Source organism: Alosa sapidissima, chromosome 7 (assembly GCF_018492685.1).
Source record: "Alosa sapidissima isolate fAloSap1 chromosome 7, fAloSap1.pri, whole genome shotgun sequence".
Classification (NCBI taxonomy): domain Eukaryota; kingdom Metazoa; phylum Chordata; class Actinopteri; order Clupeiformes; family Clupeidae; genus Alosa; species Alosa sapidissima.
In genome coordinates this window covers 38094260-38116477 of record NC_055963.1, presented here as the reverse complement: position 1 = coordinate 38116477, position 22218 = coordinate 38094260, and the positions used below count along the sequence as shown (strand labels likewise).

General features: G+C 33.9%; 1 protein-coding gene across 4 annotated transcripts in view; it reads left to right on the top strand.

Moving 5' to 3' along the window:
- Positions 1 to 22218, top strand: part of znf341 (zinc finger protein 341) — a 190867-nt gene that overhangs the window by 46697 nt on the left and 121952 nt on the right. For all 4 annotated transcript variants that reach the window (XM_042098214.1, XM_042098213.1, XM_042098216.1 and 1 more), the window contains one exon: positions 21964 to 22172. In XM_042098214.1, the coding sequence (XP_041954148.1) occupies positions 21964 to 22172 (209 nt within the window). The remainder of the gene's footprint in view (positions 1 to 21963; positions 22173 to 22218) is intronic.

Genomic DNA, 22218 nt, shown 5'->3' with positions numbered 1-22218 from the left:
GCTAGCATGCTAGTTAGCATTTTTAGCAAAACTGCTAAAAACGATTAGCTAAGTCAGCTAAGTAACGTGGTTAGCATAGTTAGCATGCTAGCATGCTAGTTAGCATTTTTAGCAAAACCGCTAAAAACGATTAGCTAAGTCAGCTAAGTAACGTGGTTAGCATAGTTAGCATGCTAGCGCTAGCATGTTAGCATGCTAGTTAGCATTTTTAGCAAAACTACTAAAAACGATTAGCTAAGTAACATGGTTAGCATAGTTAGCATGCTAGCATGTTAGCATGCTAGTTAGCATAGTAACTTTGTTAACATTATTATCTTTGTTAACATAGTTAGCATAACTGCTAGCAAACATTAGAGCCATTCCAACTGTCAGTTATCGTCAACTATCTACCTAAATAATTTAACCATTTAACCATTTAAACTATCCACCTATTTAACTGTTCAGTCATTCCAACTATATTAAACCTCATCTACTTAGCAACCAATATAGTTTGTTTTTACTCTGTATGATATTTTTACATCATATTTTTGCATTTTCATGCACTATATTTCCTTCAGGAAATGCTTTTCTAGTTCTTATTCTTATTCTTCTTCTAACGCATTTAATGCAGCTTCAACCGTTTAACGTAGAAACTTCATTCAAACTATGTTACGTAGGTCTTACTTGGGACATGGGTGCTATGTATTTTTCAGCTTTGTAACCTTTATACTTTTTAAACTATTAATTAAAAACTAGTCAAAATTTCCCCATAGACTTAACATGGGCTGATGATATCACAATAGAGCCGTTAAGCAATTAGAATCCTATGGCAGGTGTTCGGGCCACCTGGACCAACTGCCAGTCTCAGGCTTTAAGCATACAAACTGGCCCTATTAAGACTACACATCCTGTTCAACTGCTTCCTCTGCCAAAAACTGTTTCAAAATAAAAGTCCTCACTACAATATTTCACTGTTAAACAATTTAACCCTTTAAACTACTGAACTTTTTAACTGTTCAGCCATTGTAACTGTTACTTGTCATCAACTATGACTCCTACCCACTGTAGCTAGTTAGCTAAGTTAGCTAAGTAACATGGTTAGCATAGTTAGCATGCTAGTTAGCATTTTTAGCAAAACTGCAAAAAATGATTAGCTAAGTTAGCTAAGTCACATGGTTAGCATAGTTAGCATGCTAGCATGTTAGCATGCTAGTTAGCATTTTTAGCAAAACTGCTTAAAATGATTAGCTAAGTTAGCTAAGTCATATGGTTAGCATAGTTAGCATGCTAGCATGTTAGCATGCTAGTTAGCATTTTTAGCAAAACTGCAAAAAATGATTAGCTAAGTTAGCTAAGTCACATGGTTAGCATAGTTAGCATGCTAGCATGTTAGCATGCTAGTTAGCATTTTTAGCAAAACTGCTTAAAATGATTAGCTAAGTTAGCTAAGTCACATGGTTAGCATACTTAACATTTTAACATTGTTAGCATGTTAGTTAGCATAGTAACTTGGTTAACATTATTATCTTTGTTAACATAGTTAGCATAACTGCTAGCAAACATTAGAGCCATTCCAACTGTCAGTTATCGTCAACTATCTACCTAAATAATTTAACCATTTAAACTATACACCTATTTAACTGTTCAGTCATTCCAACTATATTAAACCTCATCTACCTAGCAACCAATATAGTTTGTTTTTACTCTGTATGATATTTTACATCATATTTTTGCATTTTCATGCACTGTATTTCCTTCAGGAAATGCTTTTCTAGTTCTTATTCTTCTTCTTCTTCTAACGCACTTAATGCAGCTTCAACCGTTTAACGTAGAAACTTCATTCAAACTATGTTACGTAGGTCTTACTTAGGACATGGGTGCTATATATTTTTCAGCTTTGTAACTTTTATACTTTTTAAACTATTAATTAAAAACTATCAAAATTTCCCCATTGACTTAACATTATGATTATGACATCACAATACGGCCGTTAAGCAATTAGAATCCTATGGCAGGTGTTCGGGCCACCTGGACCAACTGCCAGTCTCAGGCTTTAAGCATACAAACTGGCCCTATTAAGACTACACATCCTGTTCAACTGCTTCCTCTGCCAAAAACTGTTTCAAAATAAAAGTCCTCTCTATAATATTTTACTGTTAAACAATTTAACCCTTTAAACTACTAACTGTTCGGCCATTGTAACTGTTACTTGTCATCAACTATGACTCCTACCCACTGTAGCTAGTTAGCTAAGTTAGCTAAGTCACGTGGTTAGCATAATTAGCATGCTAGCATGTTAGCATGCTAGTTAGCATTTTTAGCAAAACTGCTAAAAATGATTAGCTAAGTTAGCTAAGTAACGTGGTTAGCATAGTTAGCATGCTAGCATGTTAGCATGCTAGTTAGCATTTTTAACAAAACTGCTAAAAATGATTAGCAAAGTTAGCTAAGTAACATGGTTAACATAGTTAGCATGCTAGCATGTTAGCATGCTAGTTAGCATAGTTAGCAAAACTGTTAAAAATGATTAGCTAAGTTAGCTAAGTAACATAGTTAGCATGCTAGCAGTTAACATGCTAATTAGCATTTTTAGCAAAAAAACTTGGTTAACATTATTATCTTTGATAACATAGTAGCATAACTACTAGCAAACATTAGGGCCATTCCAACTGTTAGTTATCGTCAATTATCTACCTAAATAATTTAACTATTTAAATGATCCACCTATTTAACCGTTCAATCATTTCAACTATATTAAACCTTATCTACCAAGCAAATCATTTAACTATATAAACTATCCACCTATTTAACTGTTCAGTCATTCCAACTATATTAAACCTCATCTACCTAGTTCAGTCATTCCAACTATATTAAACCTCATCTACCTAGCAAATAATTTAACCATTTAAACTATCCACTTATTTAACTGTCCAGTCATTCCAACTATATTAAACTTTGTCTACCTAGCAAATAATTTAACCTTTTAAACTATCCACCTATTTAACTGTTCAGTCATTCCAACTATATTAAACCTCATCTACCTAGTTCAGTCATTTGAACTATATTAAACCTCATCATGTTGGTTGCCAATTAGCACATCATCTGTTTTAACAATATATTTCACACCATATGTTTTGCATTTTCATGCACTGGTAATTCCCTGGAATTGCGTTTTCTAGTTCTTCTTCTTCTTCTAACGCGTTTAATGCAGCTTCAACCGTTTAACGTAGAAACTTCATTCAAACTATGTTACGTAGGTCTTACTTAGGACATGGGTGCTATGTATTTTTCAGCTTTGTAACTTTTATACTTTTTAAACTATTAATTAAAAACTATCAAAATTTCCCCATTGACTTAACATTATGATTATGACATCACAATACGGCCGTTAAGCAATTAGAATCCTATGGCAGGTGTTCGGGCCACCTGGATCAACTGCCAGTCTCAGGCTTTAAGCATACAAACTGGCCCTATTAAGACTACACATCCTGTTCAACTGCTTCCTCTGCCAAAAACTGTTTCAAAATAAAAGTCCTCACTACAATATTTCACTGTTAAACAATTTAACCCTTTAAACTACTGAACTTTTTAACTGTTCAGCCATTGTAACTGTTACTTGTCATCAACTATGACTCCTACCCACTGTAGCTAGTTAGCTAAGTTAGCTAAGTCACATGGTTAGCATAGTTAGCATGTTAGCATGCTAGTTAGCATTTTTAGCAAAACTGTTAAAAATGATTAGCTAAGTTAGCTAAGTAATATGGTTAACATAGTTAGCATGCTAGCATGTTAGCATGCTAATTAGCATTTTTAGCAAAACTGCTTAAAATGATTAGCTAAGTTAGCTAAGTCACATGGTTAGCATAGTTAGCATGCTAACATGTTAGCATGCTAGTTAGCATTTTAAGCAAAACTGCTTAAAATGATTAGCTAAGTTAGCTAAGTCACATGGTTAGCATAGTTAGCATGTTAGCATGCTAGTTAGCATTTTAAGCAAAACTGCTAAAAATGATTAGCTAAGTTAGCTAAGTCACATGGTTAGCATAGTTAGCATGCTAGCATGTTAGCATGCTAGTTAGCATTTTAAGCAAAACTACTTAAAATGATTAGCTAAGTTAGCTAAGTCACATGGTTAGCATAGTTAGCATGCTAGTTAGCATTTTTAGCAAAACTGCTAAAAATGATTAGCTAAGTTAGCTAAGTCACATGGTTAGCATAGTTAGCATGCTAGCATGTTAGCATGCTAGTTAGCATTTTAAGCAAAATTGCTTAAAATGATTAGCTAAGTTAGCTAAGTCACATGGTTAGCACAGTTAGCATGCTAGCATGTTAGCATGCAAACATGCTAGTTAGCATTTTTAGCAAAATTCCTTAAAATGATTAGCTAAGTTAGCTAAGTCACATAGTTAGCATGCTAGCATGTTAGCATGCTAGTTAGCATTTTTAGCAAAATTCCTTAAAATGATTAGCTAAGTCACATGGTTAGCATAGTTAACATAATTAGCATGTTAGTTAGCATAACTGCTAAAAATAATTAGCTAAGTTAGCTAAGTCACATGGTTAGCATACTTAGCATTTTAACATTGTTAGCATGCTAGTTAGCATAGTAACTTGGTTAACATTATTATCTTTGTTAATATAGTTAGCATAACTGCTAACAAACATTAGAGCCATTCCAAGTGTCAGTTATCGTCAACTATCTACCTAAATAATTTAACCATTTAAACTATCCACTTATTTAACCGTTCAATCATTCCAACTATATTAAACCTTATCTACCAAGTAAATCATTTACCTATATAAACTATCCACCTATTTAACTGTTCAGTCATTCCAACTATATTAAACCTCATCTACCTAGCAACCAATATAGTTTGTTTTTACTCTGTATGATATTTTACATCATATTTTTGCATTTTCATGCACTGTATTTCCTTCAGGAAATGCTTTTCTAGTTCTTATTCTTCTTCTTCTTCTAACGCACTTAATGCAGCTTCAACCGTTTAACGTAGAAACTTCATTCAAACTATGTTACGTAGGTCTTACTTAGGACATGGGTGCTATATATTTTTCAGCTTTGTAACTTTTATACTTTTTAAACTATTAATTAAAAACTATCAAAATTTCCCCATTGACTTAACATTATGATTATGACATCACAATACGGCCGTTAAGCAATTAGAATCCTATGGCAGGTGTTCGGGCCACCTGGACCAACTGCCAGTCTCAGGCTTTAAGCATACAAACTGGCCCTATTAAGACTACACATCCTGTTCAACTGCTTCCTCTGCCAAAAACTGTTTCAAAATAAAAGTCCTCTCTATAATATTTTACTGTTAAACAATTTAACCCTTTAAACTACTAACTGTTCGGCCATTGTAACTGTTACTTGTCATCAACTATGACTCCTACCCACTGTAGCTAGTTAGCTAAGTTAGCTAAGTCACGTGGTTAGCATAATTAGCATGCTAGCATGTTAGCATGCTAGTTAGCATTTTTAGCAAAACTGCTAAAAATGATTAGCTAAGTTAGCTAAGTAACGTGGTTAGCATAGTTAGCATGCTAGCATGTTAGCATGCTAGTTAGCATTTTTAACAAAACTGCTAAAAATGATTAGCAAAGTTAGCTAAGTAACATGGTTAACATAGTTAGCATGCTAGCATGTTAGCATGCTAGTTAGCATAGTTAGCAAAACTGTTAAAAATGATTAGCTAAGTTAGCTAAGTAACATAGTTAGCATGCTAGCAGTTAACATGCTAATTAGCATTTTTAGCAAAAAAACTTGGTTAACATTATTATCTTTGATAACATAGTAGCATAACTACTAGCAAACATTAGGGCCATTCCAACTGTTAGTTATCGTCAATTATCTACCTAAATAATTTAACTATTTAAATGATCCACCTATTTAACCGTTCAATCATTTCAACTATATTAAACCTTATCTACCAAGCAAATCATTTAACTATATAAACTATCCACCTATTTAACTGTTCAGTCATTCCAACTATATTAAACCTCATCTACCTAGTTCAGTCATTCCAACTATATTAAACCTCATCTACCTAGCAAATAATTTAACCATTTAAACTATCCACTTATTTAACTGTCCAGTCATTCCAACTATATTAAACTTTGTCTACCTAGCAAATAATTTAACCTTTTAAACTATCCACCTATTTAACTGTTCAGTCATTCCAACTATATTAAACCTCATCTACCTAGTTCAGTCATTTGAACTATATTAAACCTCATCATGTTGGTTGCCAATTAGCACATCATCTGTTTTAACAATATATTTCACACCATATGTTTTGCATTTTCATGCACTGGTAATTCCCTGGAATTGCGTTTTCTAGTTCTTCTTCTTCTTCTAACGCGTTTAATGCAGCTTCAACCGTTTAACGTAGAAACTTCATTCAAACTATGTTACGTAGGTCTTACTTAGGACATGGGTGCTATGTATTTTTCAGCTTTGTAACTTTTATACTTTTTAAACTATTAATTAAAAACTATCAAAATTTCCCCATTGACTTAACATTATGATTATGACATCACAATACGGCCGTTAAGCAATTAGAATCCTATGGCAGGTGTTCGGGCCACCTGGATCAACTGCCAGTCTCAGGCTTTAAGCATACAAACTGGCCCTATTAAGACTACACATCCTGTTCAACTGCTTCCTCTGCCAAAAACTGTTTCAAAATAAAAGTCCTCACTACAATATTTCACTGTTAAACAATTTAACCCTTTAAACTACTGAACTTTTTAACTGTTCAGCCATTGTAACTGTTACTTGTCATCAACTATGACTCCTACCCACTGTAGCTAGTTAGCTAAGTTAGCTAAGTCACATGGTTAGCATAGTTAGCATGTTAGCATGCTAGTTAGCATTTTTAGCAAAACTGTTAAAAATGATTAGCTAAGTTAGCTAAGTAATATGGTTAACATAGTTAGCATGCTAGCATGTTAGCATGCTAATTAGCATTTTTAGCAAAACTGCTTAAAATGATTAGCTAAGTTAGCTAAGTCACATGGTTAGCATAGTTAGCATGCTAACATGTTAGCATGCTAGTTAGCATTTTAAGCAAAACTGCTTAAAATGATTAGCTAAGTTAGCTAAGTCACATGGTTAGCATAGTTAGCATGTTAGCATGCTAGTTAGCATTTTAAGCAAAACTGCTAAAAATGATTAGCTAAGTTAGCTAAGTCACATGGTTAGCATAGTTAGCATGCTAGCATGTTAGCATGCTAGTTAGCATTTTAAGCAAAACTACTTAAAATGATTAGCTAAGTTAGCTAAGTCACATGGTTAGCATAGTTAGCATGCTAGTTAGCATTTTTAGCAAAACTGCTAAAAATGATTAGCTAAGTTAGCTAAGTCACATGGTTAGCATAGTTAGCATGCTAGCATGTTAGCATGCTAGTTAGCATTTTAAGCAAAATTGCTTAAAATGATTAGCTAAGTTAGCTAAGTCACATGGTTAGCACAGTTAGCATGCTAGCATGTTAGCATGCAAACATGCTAGTTAGCATTTTTAGCAAAATTCCTTAAAATGATTAGCTAAGTTAGCTAAGTCACATAGTTAGCATGCTAGCATGTTAGCATGCTAGTTAGCATTTTTAGCAAAATTCCTTAAAATGATTAGCTAAGTCACATGGTTAGCATAGTTAACATAATTAGCATGTTAGTTAGCATAACTGCTAAAAATAATTAGCTAAGTTAGCTAAGTCACATGGTTAGCATACTTAGCATTTTAACATTGTTAGCATGCTAGTTAGCATAGTAACTTGGTTAACATTATTATCTTTGTTAATATAGTTAGCATAACTGCTAACAAACATTAGAGCCATTCCAAGTGTCAGTTATCGTCAACTATCTACCTAAATAATTTAACCATTTAAACTATCCACTTATTTAACCGTTCAATCATTCCAACTATATTAAACCTTATCTACCAAGTAAATCATTTACCTATATAAACTATCCACCTATTTAACTGTTCAGTCATTCCAACTATATTAAACCTCATCTACCTAGCAACCAATATAGTTTGTTTTTACTCTGTATGATATTTTACATCATATTTTTGCATTTTCATGCACTGTATTTCCTTCAGGAAATGCTTTTCTAGTTCTTATTCTTCTTCTTCTTCTAACGCACTTAATGCAGCTTCAACCGTTTAACGTAGAAACTTCATTCAAACTATGTTACGTAGGTCTTACTTAGGACATGGGTGCTATATATTTTTCAGCTTTGTAACTTTTATACTTTTTAAACTATTAATTAAAAACTATCAAAATTTCCCCATTGACTTAACATTATGATTATGACATCACAATACGGCCGTTAAGCAATTAGAATCCTATGGCAGGTGTTCGGGCCACCTGGACCAACTGCCAGTCTCAGGCTTTAAGCATACAAACTGGCCCTATTAAGACTACACATCCTGTTCAACTGCTTCCTCTGCCAAAAACTGTTTCAAAATAAAAGTCCTCTCTATAATATTTTACTGTTAAACAATTTAACCCTTTAAACTACTAACTGTTCGGCCATTGTAACTGTTACTTGTCATCAACTATGACTCCTACCCACTGTAGCTAGTTAGCTAAGTTAGCTAAGTCACGTGGTTAGCATAATTAGCATGCTAGCATGTTAGCATGCTAGTTAGCATTTTTAGCAAAACTGCTAAAAATGATTAGCTAAGTTAGCTAAGTAACGTGGTTAGCATAGTTAGCATGCTAGCATGTTAGCATGCTAGTTAGCATTTTTAACAAAACTGCTAAAAATGATTAGCAAAGTTAGCTAAGTAACATGGTTAACATAGTTAGCATGCTAGCATGTTAGCATGCTAGTTAGCATAGTTAGCAAAACTGTTAAAAATGATTAGCTAAGTTAGCTAAGTAACATAGTTAGCATGCTAGCAGTTAACATGCTAATTAGCATTTTTAGCAAAAAAACTTGGTTAACATTATTATCTTTGATAACATAGTAGCATAACTACTAGCAAACATTAGGGCCATTCCAACTGTTAGTTATCGTCAATTATCTACCTAAATAATTTAACTATTTAAATGATCCACCTATTTAACCGTTCAATCATTTCAACTATATTAAACCTTATCTACCAAGCAAATCATTTAACTATATAAACTATCCACCTATTTAACTGTTCAGTCATTCCAACTATATTAAACCTCATCTACCTAGTTCAGTCATTCCAACTATATTAAACCTCATCTACCTAGCAAATAATTTAACCATTTAAACTATCCACTTATTTAACTGTCCAGTCATTCCAACTATATTAAACTTTGTCTACCTAGCAAATAATTTAACCTTTTAAACTATCCACCTATTTAACTGTTCAGTCATTCCAACTATATTAAACCTCGTCTACCTAGTTCAGTCATTTGAACTATATTAAACCTCATCATGTTGGTTGCCAATTAGCACATCATCTGTTTTAACAATATATTTCACACCATATGTTTTGCATTTTCATGCACTGGTAATTCCCTGGAATTGCGTTTTCTAGTTCTTCTTCTTCTTCTAACGCGTTTAATGCAGCTTCAACCGTTTAACGTAGAAACTTCATTCAAACTATGTTACGTAGGTCTTACTTAGGACATGGGTGCTATGTATTTTTCAGCTTTGTAACTTTTATACTTTTTAAACTATTAATTAAAAACTATCAAAATTTCCCCATTGACTTAACATTATGATTATGACATCACAATACGGCCGTTAAGCAATTAGAATCCTATGGCAGGTGTTCGGGCCACCTGGATCAACTGCCAGTCTCAGGCTTTAAGCATACAAACTGGCCCTATTAAGACTACACATCCTGTTCAACTGCTTCCTCTGCCAAAAACTGTTTCAAAATAAAAGTCCTCACTACAATATTTCACTGTTAAACAATTTAACCCTTTAAACTACTGAACTTTTTAACTGTTCAGCCATTGTAACTGTTACTTGTCATCAACTATGACTCCTACCCACTGTAGCTAGTTAGCTAAGTTAGCTAAGTCACATGGTTAGCATAGTTAGCATGTTAGCATGCTAGTTAGCATTTTTAGCAAAACTGTTAAAAATGATTAGCTAAGTTAGCTAAGTAATATGGTTAACATAGTTAGCATGCTAGCATGTTAGCATGCTAATTAGCATTTTTAGCAAAACTGCTTAAAATGATTAGCTAAGTTAGCTAAGTCACATGGTTAGCATAGTTAGCATGCTAACATGTTAGCATGCTAGTTAGCATTTTAAGCAAAACTGCTTAAAATGATTAGCTAAGTTAGCTAAGTCACATGGTTAGCATAGTTAGCATGTTAGCATGCTAGTTAGCATTTTAAGCAAAACTGCTAAAAATGATTAGCTAAGTTAGCTAAGTCACATGGTTAGCATAGTTAGCATGCTAGCATGTTAGCATGCTAGTTAGCATTTTAAGCAAAACTACTTAAAATGATTAGCTAAGTTAGCTAAGTCACATGGTTAGCATAGTTAGCATGCTAGTTAGCATTTTTAGCAAAACTGCTAAAAATGATTAGCTAAGTTAGCTAAGTCACATGGTTAGCATAGTTAGCATGCTAGCATGTTAGCATGCTAGTTAGCATTTTAAGCAAAATTGCTTAAAATGATTAGCTAAGTTAGCTAAGTCACATGGTTAGCACAGTTAGCATGCTAGCATGTTAGCATGCAAACATGCTAGTTAGCATTTTTAGCAAAATTCCTTAAAATGATTAGCTAAGTTAGCTAAGTCACATAGTTAGCATGCTAGCATGTTAGCATGCTAGTTAGCATTTTTAGCAAAATTCCTTAAAATGATTAGCTAAGTCACATGGTTAGCATAGTTAACATAATTAGCATGTTAGTTAGCATAACTGCTAAAAATAATTAGCTAAGTTAGCTAAGTCACATGGTTAGCATACTTAGCATTTTAACATTGTTAGCATGCTAGTTAGCATAGTAACTTGGTTAACATTATTATCTTTGTTAATATAGTTAGCATAACTGCTAACAAACATTAGAGCCATTCCAAGTGTCAGTTATCGTCAACTATCTACCTAAATAATTTAACCATTTAAACTATCCACTTATTTAACCGTTCAATCATTCCAACTATATTAAACCTTATCTACCAAGTAAATCATTTACCTATATAAACTATCCACCTATTTAACTGTTCAGTCATTCCAACTATATTAAACCTCATCTACCTAGCAACCAATATAGTTTGTTTTTACTCTGTATGATATTTTACATCATATTTTTGCATTTTCATGCACTGTATTTCCTTCAGGAAATGCTTTTCTAGTTCTTATTCTTCTTCTTCTTCTAACGCACTTAATGCAGCTTCAACCGTTTAACGTAGAAACTTCATTCAAACTATGTTACGTAGGTCTTACTTAGGACATGGGTGCTATATATTTTTCAGCTTTGTAACTTTTATACTTTTTAAACTATTAATTAAAAACTATCAAAATTTCCCCATTGACTTAACATTATGATTATGACATCACAATACGGCCGTTAAGCAATTAGAATCCTATGGCAGGTGTTCGGGCCACCTGGACCAACTGCCAGTCTCAGGCTTTAAGCATACAAACTGGCCCTATTAAGACTACACATCCTGTTCAACTGCTTCCTCTGCCAAAAACTGTTTCAAAATAAAAGTCCTCTCTATAATATTTTACTGTTAAACAATTTAACCCTTTAAACTACTAACTGTTCGGCCATTGTAACTGTTACTTGTCATCAACTATGACTCCTACCCACTGTAGCTAGTTAGCTAAGTTAGCTAAGTCACGTGGTTAGCATAATTAGCATGCTAGCATGTTAGCATGCTAGTTAGCATTTTTAGCAAAACTGCTAAAAATGATTAGCTAAGTTAGCTAAGTAACGTGGTTAGCATAGTTAGCATGCTAGCATGCTAGCATGTTAGTTAGCATTTTTAACAAAACTGCTAAAAATGATTAGCAAAGTTAGCTAAGTAACATGGTTAACATAGTTAGCATGCTAGCATGTTAGCATGCTAGTTAGCATAGTTAGCAAAACTGTTAAAAATGATTAGCTAAGTTAGCTAAGTAACATAGTTAGCATGCTAGCAGTTAACATGCTAATTAGCATTTTTAGCAAAAAAAACTTGGTTAACATTATTATCTTTGATAACATAGTAGCATAACTACTAGCAAACATTAGGGCCATTCCAACTGTTAGTTATCGTCAATTATCTACCTAAATAATTTAACTATTTAAATGATCCACCTATTTAACCGTTCAATCATTTCAACTATATTAAACCTTATCTACCAAGCAAATCATTTAACTATATAAACTATCCACCTATTTAACTGTTCAGTCATTCCAACTATATTAAACCTCATCTACCTAGTTCAGTCATTCCAACTATATTAAACCTCATCTACCTAGCAAATAATTTAACCATTTAAACTATCCACTTATTTAACTGTCCAGTCATTCCAACTATATTAAACTTTGTCTACCTAGCAAATAATTTAACCTTTTAAACTATCCACCTATTTAACTGTTCAGTCATTCCAACTATATTAAACCTCATCTACCTAGTTCAGTCATTTGAACTATATTAAACCTCATCATGTTGGTTGCCAATTAGCACATCATCTGTTTTAACAATATATTTCACACCATATGTTTTGCATTTTCATGCACTGGTAATTCCCTGGAATTGCGTTTTCTAGTTCTTCTTCTTCTTCTAACGCGTTTAATGCAGCTTCAACCGTTTAACGTAGAAACTTCATTCAAACTATGTTACGTAGGTCTTACTTAGGACATGGGTGCTATGTATTTTTCAGCTTTGTAACTTTTATACTTTTTAAACTATTAATTAAAAACTATCAAAATTTCCCCATTGACTTAACATTATGATTATGACATCACAATACGGCCGTTAAGCAATTAGAATCCTATGGCAGGTGTTCGGGCCACCTGGATCAACTGCCAGTCTCAGGCTTTAAGCATACAAACTGGCCCTATTAAGACTACACATCCTGTTCAACTGCTTCCTCTGCCAAAAACTGTTTCAAAATAAAAGTCCTCACTACAATATTTCACTGTTAAACAATTTAACCCTTTAAACTACTGAACTTTTTAACTGTTCAGCCATTGTAACTGTTACTTGTCATCAACTATGACTCCTACCCACTGTAGCTAGTTAGCTAAGTTAGCTAAGTCACATGGTTAGCATAGTTAGCATGTTAGCATGCTAGTTAGCATTTTTAGCAAAACTGTTAAAAATGATTAGCTAAGTTAGCTAAGTAATATGGTTAACATAGTTAGCATGCTAGCATGTTAGCATGCTAATTAGCATTTTTAGCAAAACTGCTTAAAATGATTAGCTAAGTTAGCTAAGTCACATGGTTAGCATAGTTAGCATGCTAACATGTTAGCATGCTAGTTAGCATTTTAAGCAAAACTGCTTAAAATGATTAGCTAAGTTAGCTAAGTCACATGGTTAGCATAGTTAGCATGTTAGCATGCTAGTTAGCATTTTAAGCAAAACTGCTAAAAATGATTAGCTAAGTTAGTTAAGTCACATGGTTAGCATAGTTAGCATGCTAGCATGTTAGCATGCTAGTTAGCATTTTAAGCAAAACTACTTAAAATGATTAGCTAAGTTAGCTAAGTCACATGGTTAGCATAGTTAGCATGCTAGTTAGCATTTTTAGCAAAACTGCTAAAAATGATTAGCTAAGTTAGCTAAGTCACATGGTTAGCATAGTTAGCATGCTAGCATGTTAGCATGCTAGTTAGCATTTTAAGCAAAATTGCTTAAAATGATTAGCTAAGTTAGCTAAGTCACATGGTTAGCACAGTTAGCATGCTAGCATGTTAGCATGCAAACATGCTAGTTAGCATTTTTAGCAAAATTCCTTAAAATGATTAGCTAAGTCACATGGTTAGCATAGTTAACATAATTAGCATGTTAGTTAGCATAACTACTAAAAATAATTAGCTAAGTTAGCTAAGTCACATGGTTAGCATACTTAGCATTTTAACATTGTTAGCATGCTAGTTAGCATAGTAACTTGGTTAACATTATTATCTTTGTTAATATAGTTAGCATAACTGCTAACAAACATTAGAGCCATTCCAAGTGTCAGTTATCGTCAACTATCTACCTAAATAATTTAACCATTTAAACTATCCACTTATTTAACCGTTCAATCATTCCAACTATATTAAACCTTATCTACCAAGTAAATCATTTACCTATATAAACTATCCACCTATTTAACTGTTCAGTCATTCCAACTATATTAAACCTCATCTACCTAGAAACCAATATAGTTTGTTTTTATTCTGTATGATATTTGACATCATATTTTTTGCATTTTCATGCACTGTATTTCCTTCAGGAAATGCTTTTCTAGTTCTTCTTCTTCTTCTTCTTCTTCTAACGCAGTTAATGCAGCTTAAACCGTTTAACGTAGAAACTTCATTCAAACTATGTTGCGTAGGTCTTACTTAGGACATGTGGGCTTTGTATTTTTCATCTTTGTAACTTTTATACTTTTTAAACTATTAATTAAAAACTAATCAAAATTTCCCCATTGACTTAACATTATGATTATGACATCACAATACGGCCGTTAAGCAATTAGAATCCTATGGCAGGTGTTCCGGCCACCTGGATCAACTGCCAGTCTCAGGCTTTAAGCATACAAACTGGCCCTATTAAGACTACACATCCTGTTCAACTGATTCCTCTGCCAAAAACTGTTTCAAAATAAAAGTCCTCACTACAATATTTCACTGTTAAACAATTTAACCCTTTAAACTACTGAACTTTTTAACTGTTCAGCCATTGTAACTGTTACTTGTCATCAACTATGACTCCTACCCACTGTAGCTAGTTAGCTAAGTAACATGGTTAGCATAGTTAGCATGCTAGCATGTTAGCATGCTAGTTAGCATTTTTAGCAAAACTGCTAAAAATTATTAGCTAAGTTAGCTAAGTCACATGGTTAGCATAGTTAGCATGCTAGCATGTTAGCATGCTAGTTAGCATTTTTTACAAAACTGCTTAAAATGATTAGCTAAGTCACATGGTTAGCATAGTTAACATGTTAACATTGTTAGTTAGCATAGTTAGCATAACTGTTAAAAATGATTAACTAAGTTAGCTAAGTAGCATAGTTAGCATGTTAGCATGCTAGTTAGCATAACTGCTAAAAATAATTAGCTAAGTTAGCTAAGTCACATGGTTAGCATACTTAGCATTTTAACATTGTTAGCATGCTAGTTAGCATAGTAACTTGGTTAACATTATTATCTTTGTTAATATAGTTAGCATAACTGCTAGCAAACATTAGAGCCATTCCAAGTGTCGGTTATCGTCAACTATCTACCTAAATAATTTAACCATTTAAACTATCCACTTATTTAACTGTTCAGTCATTCCAACTATATTAAACCTCATCTACCTAGCAACCAATATAGTTTGTTTTTACTCTGTATGATATTTTACATCATATTTTTGCATTTTCATGCACTGTATTTCCTTCAGGAAATGCTTTTCTAGTTCTTATTTTTCTTCTTCTAACGCGTTTAATGCAGCTTCAACCGTTAAACGTAGAAACTTCATTCAAACTTTGTTACGTAGGTCTTACTTAGGACATTTGGGCTATGTATTTTTCAACTTTGTAACTTTTATACTTTTAAACTATTAATTAAAAACTATCAACATTTCCCCATTGACTTAACATTATGATTATGACATAGTTGGTCCAGGTGGTGTTCGGGCCACCTGGACCAACTGCCAGTCTCAGGCTTTAAGCATACAAACTGGCCCTATTAAGACTACACATCCTGTTCAACTGCTTCCTCTGCCAAAAACTGTTTCAAAATAAAAGTCCTCACTATAATATTTTACTGTTAAACAATTTAACCCTTTAAACTACTAAACTTTTTAACTGTTTAGCCATTGTAACTGTTACTTGTCATCAACTATGACTCCTACCCACTGTAGCTAGTTAGCTAAGTTAGCTAAGTCACATGGTTAGCATAGTTAGCATGCTAGCATGTTAGCATGCTAGTTAGCATTTTTAGCAAAACTGCTTAAAATGATTAGCTAAGTTAGCTAAGTCACATGGTTAGCATAGTTAGCATGCTAGCATGTTAGTTAGCATTTTTTAGCAAAACTGCTTAAAATGATTAGCTAAGTTAGCTAAGTCACATGGTTAGCATAGTTAGCATGTTAGCATGCTAGTTAGCATAACTGCTAAAAACAATTAGCTAAGTTAGCTAGTTAGCATAGTTAGCATAACTACTAAAAATGATTAGCTAAGTTAGTTAAGTAACGTGGTTAGCATAGTTAGCATGCTAGTGTGTTAGCATGCTAGTTAACATAGTAACTTGGTTAACATTATTATCTTTGTTAATATAGTTAGCATAACTGCTAGCAAACATTAGAGCCATTCCAACTGTCAGTTATCGTCAACTATCTACCTAAATAATTTAACCATTTAAACTATCCACCTATTTAACTGTTCAGTCATTCCAACTATATTAAACCTCATCTACTTAGCAACCAATATAGTTTGTTTTTACTCTGTATGATATTTTACATCATATTTTTGCATTTTCATGCACTGTATTTCCTTCAGGAAATGCTTTTCTAGTTACAGTGCATGAAAATGCACTGTACTGTTCTTCCAAGGCTTTTTCTTCTTATTCTTCTTCTTCTAACGCAGTTAATGCAGCTTCAACCGTTTAACGTAGAAACTTCATTCAAACATTGACGCGTAGGTCTTAATTAGGACATGTGGGCTTTGTATTTTTCATCTTTGTAACTTTTATACTTTTTAAACTATTAATTAAAAACTATCAAAATTTCCCCATTGACTTAACATTGCCCTTTATGACATCACAGCAATTAGAATCCTATGGCAGGTGTTCGGGCCACCTGGACCAACTGCCAGTCTCAGGCTTTAAGCATACAAACTGGCCCTATTAAGACTACACATCCTGTTCAACTGCTTCCTCTGCCAAAAACTGTTTCAAAATAAAAGTCCTCACTATAATATTTTACTGTTAAACAATTCAACCCTTTAAACTACTGAACTTTTTAACTGTTCAGCCATTGTAACTGTTACTTGTCATCAACTATGACTCCTACCCACTGTAGCTAGTTAGCTAAGTTAGCTAAGTCACATGGTTAGCATAGTTAGCATGCTAACATGCTAGTTAGCATTTTTAGCAAAACTGCTTAAAATGATTAGCTAAGTTAGCTAAGTCACATGGTTAGCATAGTTAGCATGTTAGCATGTTAGTTAGCATAGTTAGCATAACTGCTAAAAATGATTAACTAAGTTAGCTAAGTAACATGGTTAGCATATTTAGCATGCTAGTTCACATAGTTAGCATAACTGCTAAAAATAATTAGCTAAGTTAGCTAAGTCACATGGTTAACATACTTAGGATTTTAACATTGTTAGCATGCTAGTTAGCATAGTAACTTGGTTAACATTATTATCTTTGTTAACATAGTTAGCATAACTGCTAGCAAACATTAGAGCCATTCCAAGTGTCAGTTATCGTCAACTATCTACCTAAATAATTTAACCATTTAAACTATCCACTTATTTAACTGTTCAGTCATTCCAACTATATTAAACCTCATCTACCTAGCAACCAATATAGTTTGTTTTTACTCTGTATGATATTTTACATCATATTTTTGCATTTTCATGCAATGTATTTCCTTCAGGAAATGCTTTTCTAGTTCTTATTACAGTGCATGAAAATGCACTGTACTGTTATTCCAAGGCATTTTATTATTATTACAGTGCATGAAAATGCACTGTACTGTTATTCCAAGGCATTTTATTATTATTATTACAGTGCATGAAAATGCACTGTACTGTTCTTCCTAGGCTTCTTCTTATTACAGTGCATGAAAATGCACTGTACTGTTCTTCCTAGGCTTCTTCTTATTCTTCTTCTAACGCATTTAATGCAGCTTCAACCGTTTAACGTAGAAACTTCATTCAAACTATGTTACGTAGGTCTTACTTAGGACATGGGTGCTATGTATTTTTCAGCTTTGTAACTTTTATACTTTTTAAACTCTTAATTAAAAACTGTTAAAAATTTCCCCATAGACTTAACATGGGCTGATGACATCACAATAGAGCCGTTAAACAATTAGAATTGTAGAATTATATTAAACCTTATCTACCAAGCAAATAATTTAACCAAATAAACCCATCATATTTTTGCATTTTCATGCACTGTATTTCCTTCAGGAAATGCTTTTCTAGTTATTATTATAACCTTTTCTTTTTACCTTTTCAAGAATTAATGCGACTCTAACCACTTAACGTACAGACATGTTGAAATAACCGTTCTGAAGGTCTGGAGGGGGGCAAGCGAGTTATTATTTCAGATTTTTTATAAAGTTTATACTTTTTGAGAAATAGGGGATTAAAAATGTTAAAAAGCTCAATTTTCCCCCTTAGACTTCAAAGGCTGTGATGTCATAATGGCCTAAAGGCAGCTGCGCTTGTTAAGCTCCCAGAGTAGTTCCCGGGCTAATTAGAACACTGACACAGGTGTCACCTGTGAAATCAACTGTCTCAGCTTCTAATGCATACAATCTGGTGCTCCCTAAAACTACACATCCTGTTTAAGTGTTTCCCGTGTGTCAAAATAAAAGTCACAGCCATATCTCATGCTTTGCGCATTATATCTCCAGAACGGTTTGACGCATGTGCTTCAAATTTGGTACAAGTGTTTGTATGACTCAAAGATGAAGTGAGTTGATGTTGGAGGTCAAAGGTCAATGGTCAAGTCAATGAACACTCTGAGTGCAATATCTCAAGAATGCCTTGACATACATGCCTGAAATTTGGTATGAGTATTTGTATGGATTCAAAGATGAAGTGAATTGATGTTGGAGGTCAAAGGTCAAATGTCAAGGTGAAAAACACCTTGAGTGTTATATCTCAAGAACGCCTTGACACACAAGGTCTTTTTGTACGAGGGTTTGTATGAACTCAAAGATTAAGTGATTTAATGGGTTTTTTTTTTTCAGGAATTTCCCCACCAACTTTAGCAGCTTTCCATCCACTATTGTAATTCCTTTGGCATTACATTCTAGTTATTATTATTATAACCATTTTTTCTTTTTACCTTTTCAAGAATTAATGCGACTAACCGCTTAACGTACAGACATGTTTAAATAACCGTTTTGTAGGTCTGGAGTTGGACAACAGAGTAACTTTTTCAGATTTTCTTAAAAGTTTATACTTTTTGAGAAATAGGGGATTAAAAATAGTAAAAAGCTCATTTTCCCCCCATAGACTTGAATGGCTGTGATGTCATAATGGCCTAAAGCCAGCTGCGCTCGTTAAGCTCCCAGAGTAGTTCCCGGGCTAATTAGAACACTGGCACAGGTGTCATCTGTGAATCAAACTGTTTCAGCTTCTAATGCATACAATCTGGTGCTCTCTAAAACTACACATACTGTTTAAGTGTTTCCCTTGTGTCAATAAAAGTCACAGCCATATCTCATGCTTTGCGCATTATATCTCCAGAACGGTTTGACGCATATGCTTCAAATTTGGTACAAGTGTTTGTATGGACTCAAAGATGAAGTGCGATATCTCAAGAATGCCTTGACATACATGCCTGAAATTTGGCATGAGTGAAGATGAAGTGAATTGATGTTGGAGGTCAAATGTCAAGGTCAAAAACATCTTGAATGTTATATCTCAAGAACGCCTTGACACACAAGGTCTTTTGGTACGAGGGTTTGTATGAACTCAAAGATTAAGTAATTTAATGTTTTTTTTCCAGGTATTTCCCCACCAACATTAAGCCAGCAGCTTTCCATCCACTATTGTAATTCCTCTGGCATTACATTCTAGTTACATTTAAATTATCAATATTATGTAGGCCTATAAGCCTTTATATACAGTATTAAGCCTAGGACCGAGTTCTAACTAATAGGTGATTTGCCCACCAACTTTCTCTTTCGGGGAATCATGAACAAACAGGTCTCTTGCGTTAGACCTGTTTGTTCATGATTCTCTGCCTTCTACTTACAACGTTTTTGATACAAACTTAAATTAATTGCTGTGTTTCATTTCAACACACTCTCCGCCTGTTCAATGTGCTCTGACTGAAACGGTGGTGCGCAGAAGTGGCAAGGGGCCGCGCAATCTTACTGCTTATGATCATCAGATGAGAAAACGAGTCAAAAAACAATCACTCAGTTTTTTGTCTCCTCCTCTGTAAAGTCTCTGATTCGACACAATATAAACTGACATAGACCCTAAGTTTAATTCAAAACACAGGGGCAATTTACTTTAAAATTTTAAAACTTTAAAACGGCATTATCCGTAGGCCTAGAATTAATCTTCTATTCATTTTCTTTCCAGTTCAATACAAGAATAGTTTCAATGCCAAAACTCTAAAGACTGATTGTAGCCTATATTGCATTCAAGCAAAACAACTCTGAAATGTATAGGCCTATAGGTATGTAACACTAAACTGGCAAATATCACAAAAAAACATTAACATCACAAGCAGCTCCAGAAGCACATACAGCTCTGAAATTGGTAAAGGCCTATTTTCTGTATGTGTACATTTGTTCTTTATATTTTACAGCAGCAAGTAGCTTAATTGTTTATCCTGCACAGCTGCATTGAAAAACTCTGAGCAAGACATTTAATTTAAATCTCATGCTGCTATCAGAGCTGCTACGATATGAGACTCACAATGGCTCAAATGAAAAGCGCATTCTCTGGTAGGATAGTGATGACAGAAATACCGAGAGGGATGAATGACAGCAGCAGGGTTTTCCTTTATCTAATAGAAATCGGGCAGTCTTTGTTCATAGTCTAACTTTTCAATACGGAACGTGTGTTTTACCTTTCAAACATGGAACGATTACGTATTTTACAGAACGGTTGGCAACCCTAGTCAAGTGACTGAATGACATAACAGCGTTGCTGTGAACCCTGCATGCATGCATGGATTTCATAACAGATGATATGAAAATATGAATGCTTACATAAAGAATTGTTCCCAAAGCAGTAGCCTACATTATTTTTTATTTATTGCCAGCAGTGCCCGGGAGCAAACACCAGGAAAACATGTACTCTGTTGATTGTCACAGTTAATGTCATCAATAAAAAACATCAATAATAGTAACCCTTCAAAAAGTGTATAATGGCATTAGATCAACTTCATTTATCCTAAAAAAAGAAATTTAGTGTGCAGCAGAGGTCAGAAACATATACACGGAAACCGCACAATCAGATGCAAACATACGTTAATTACATAACACAGGATACAAAATGGAGACACTTCCACCCTAAACCAATGACAGGGTCTAATTAGAACAGTATTTCACAATGCCAGTAGATAATAAAATAAACTAGAAATGCAATGACTAGGAATTCCAAGGAATTACCAGTGCATGAAAATGCAAAAATTTTGATGTAAAATATCATGTATAGTTACTGTAAAACAGATAATGTAGAGATGGTTACTAAGGTGTTGGTAGGATAGGCATGGTGGTTGCATAGTTTAATGAAAGTTGATAGTGTAAAAGTAGACAGTTTAAAAGTTGAATGTACTGTAGATAGTTTAAAAGTTGTTTAAAAGTAGACAGATAGTTAATGAATATTGATAGACATATAGTTTAATGGATGTTGATAGAAAGATAATTCAATGGATGTAGATAGACAAATAGTTTAATGAATGTTGATAGACAGGGGTGCGTTTCTCAAAACCATAGTTGCTAACCTGTTAGCAACTTAGTTGGTTGGCAATGGGAAATTGCATTTGCAATCGATTTCCCTCAGGATCGATGATAGTATCTCTATCTAATCAAGGTTTTATTGTTCATGTGAAGAGTATGGATTGAGATAATTGTCTCATGTGAATGCACCTCTTGAGTGTGGTCAATCATAGTTTGTTTGGTTTGGTTGTAGGACAATCAGAATGTTTTGTTGAGACTGCTAAGACCCACTGTGAAGGGCATCTTGAAGTGGATCCTGGGGGTGGACATAAACCAGAACCCCAGGTTAGGAACAAACAGATCATTGTCATTGACAGCTCTTACCAGTGCCAGTTCTGCATGGGGAAGTTCAGCACTTACTTTCGCCTGAAGTCCCATATGACTCAACACAAAAATGAACAGGTAAGCTTATCCTGCCATAGTACAAGTACATACTAGTTTATATCAC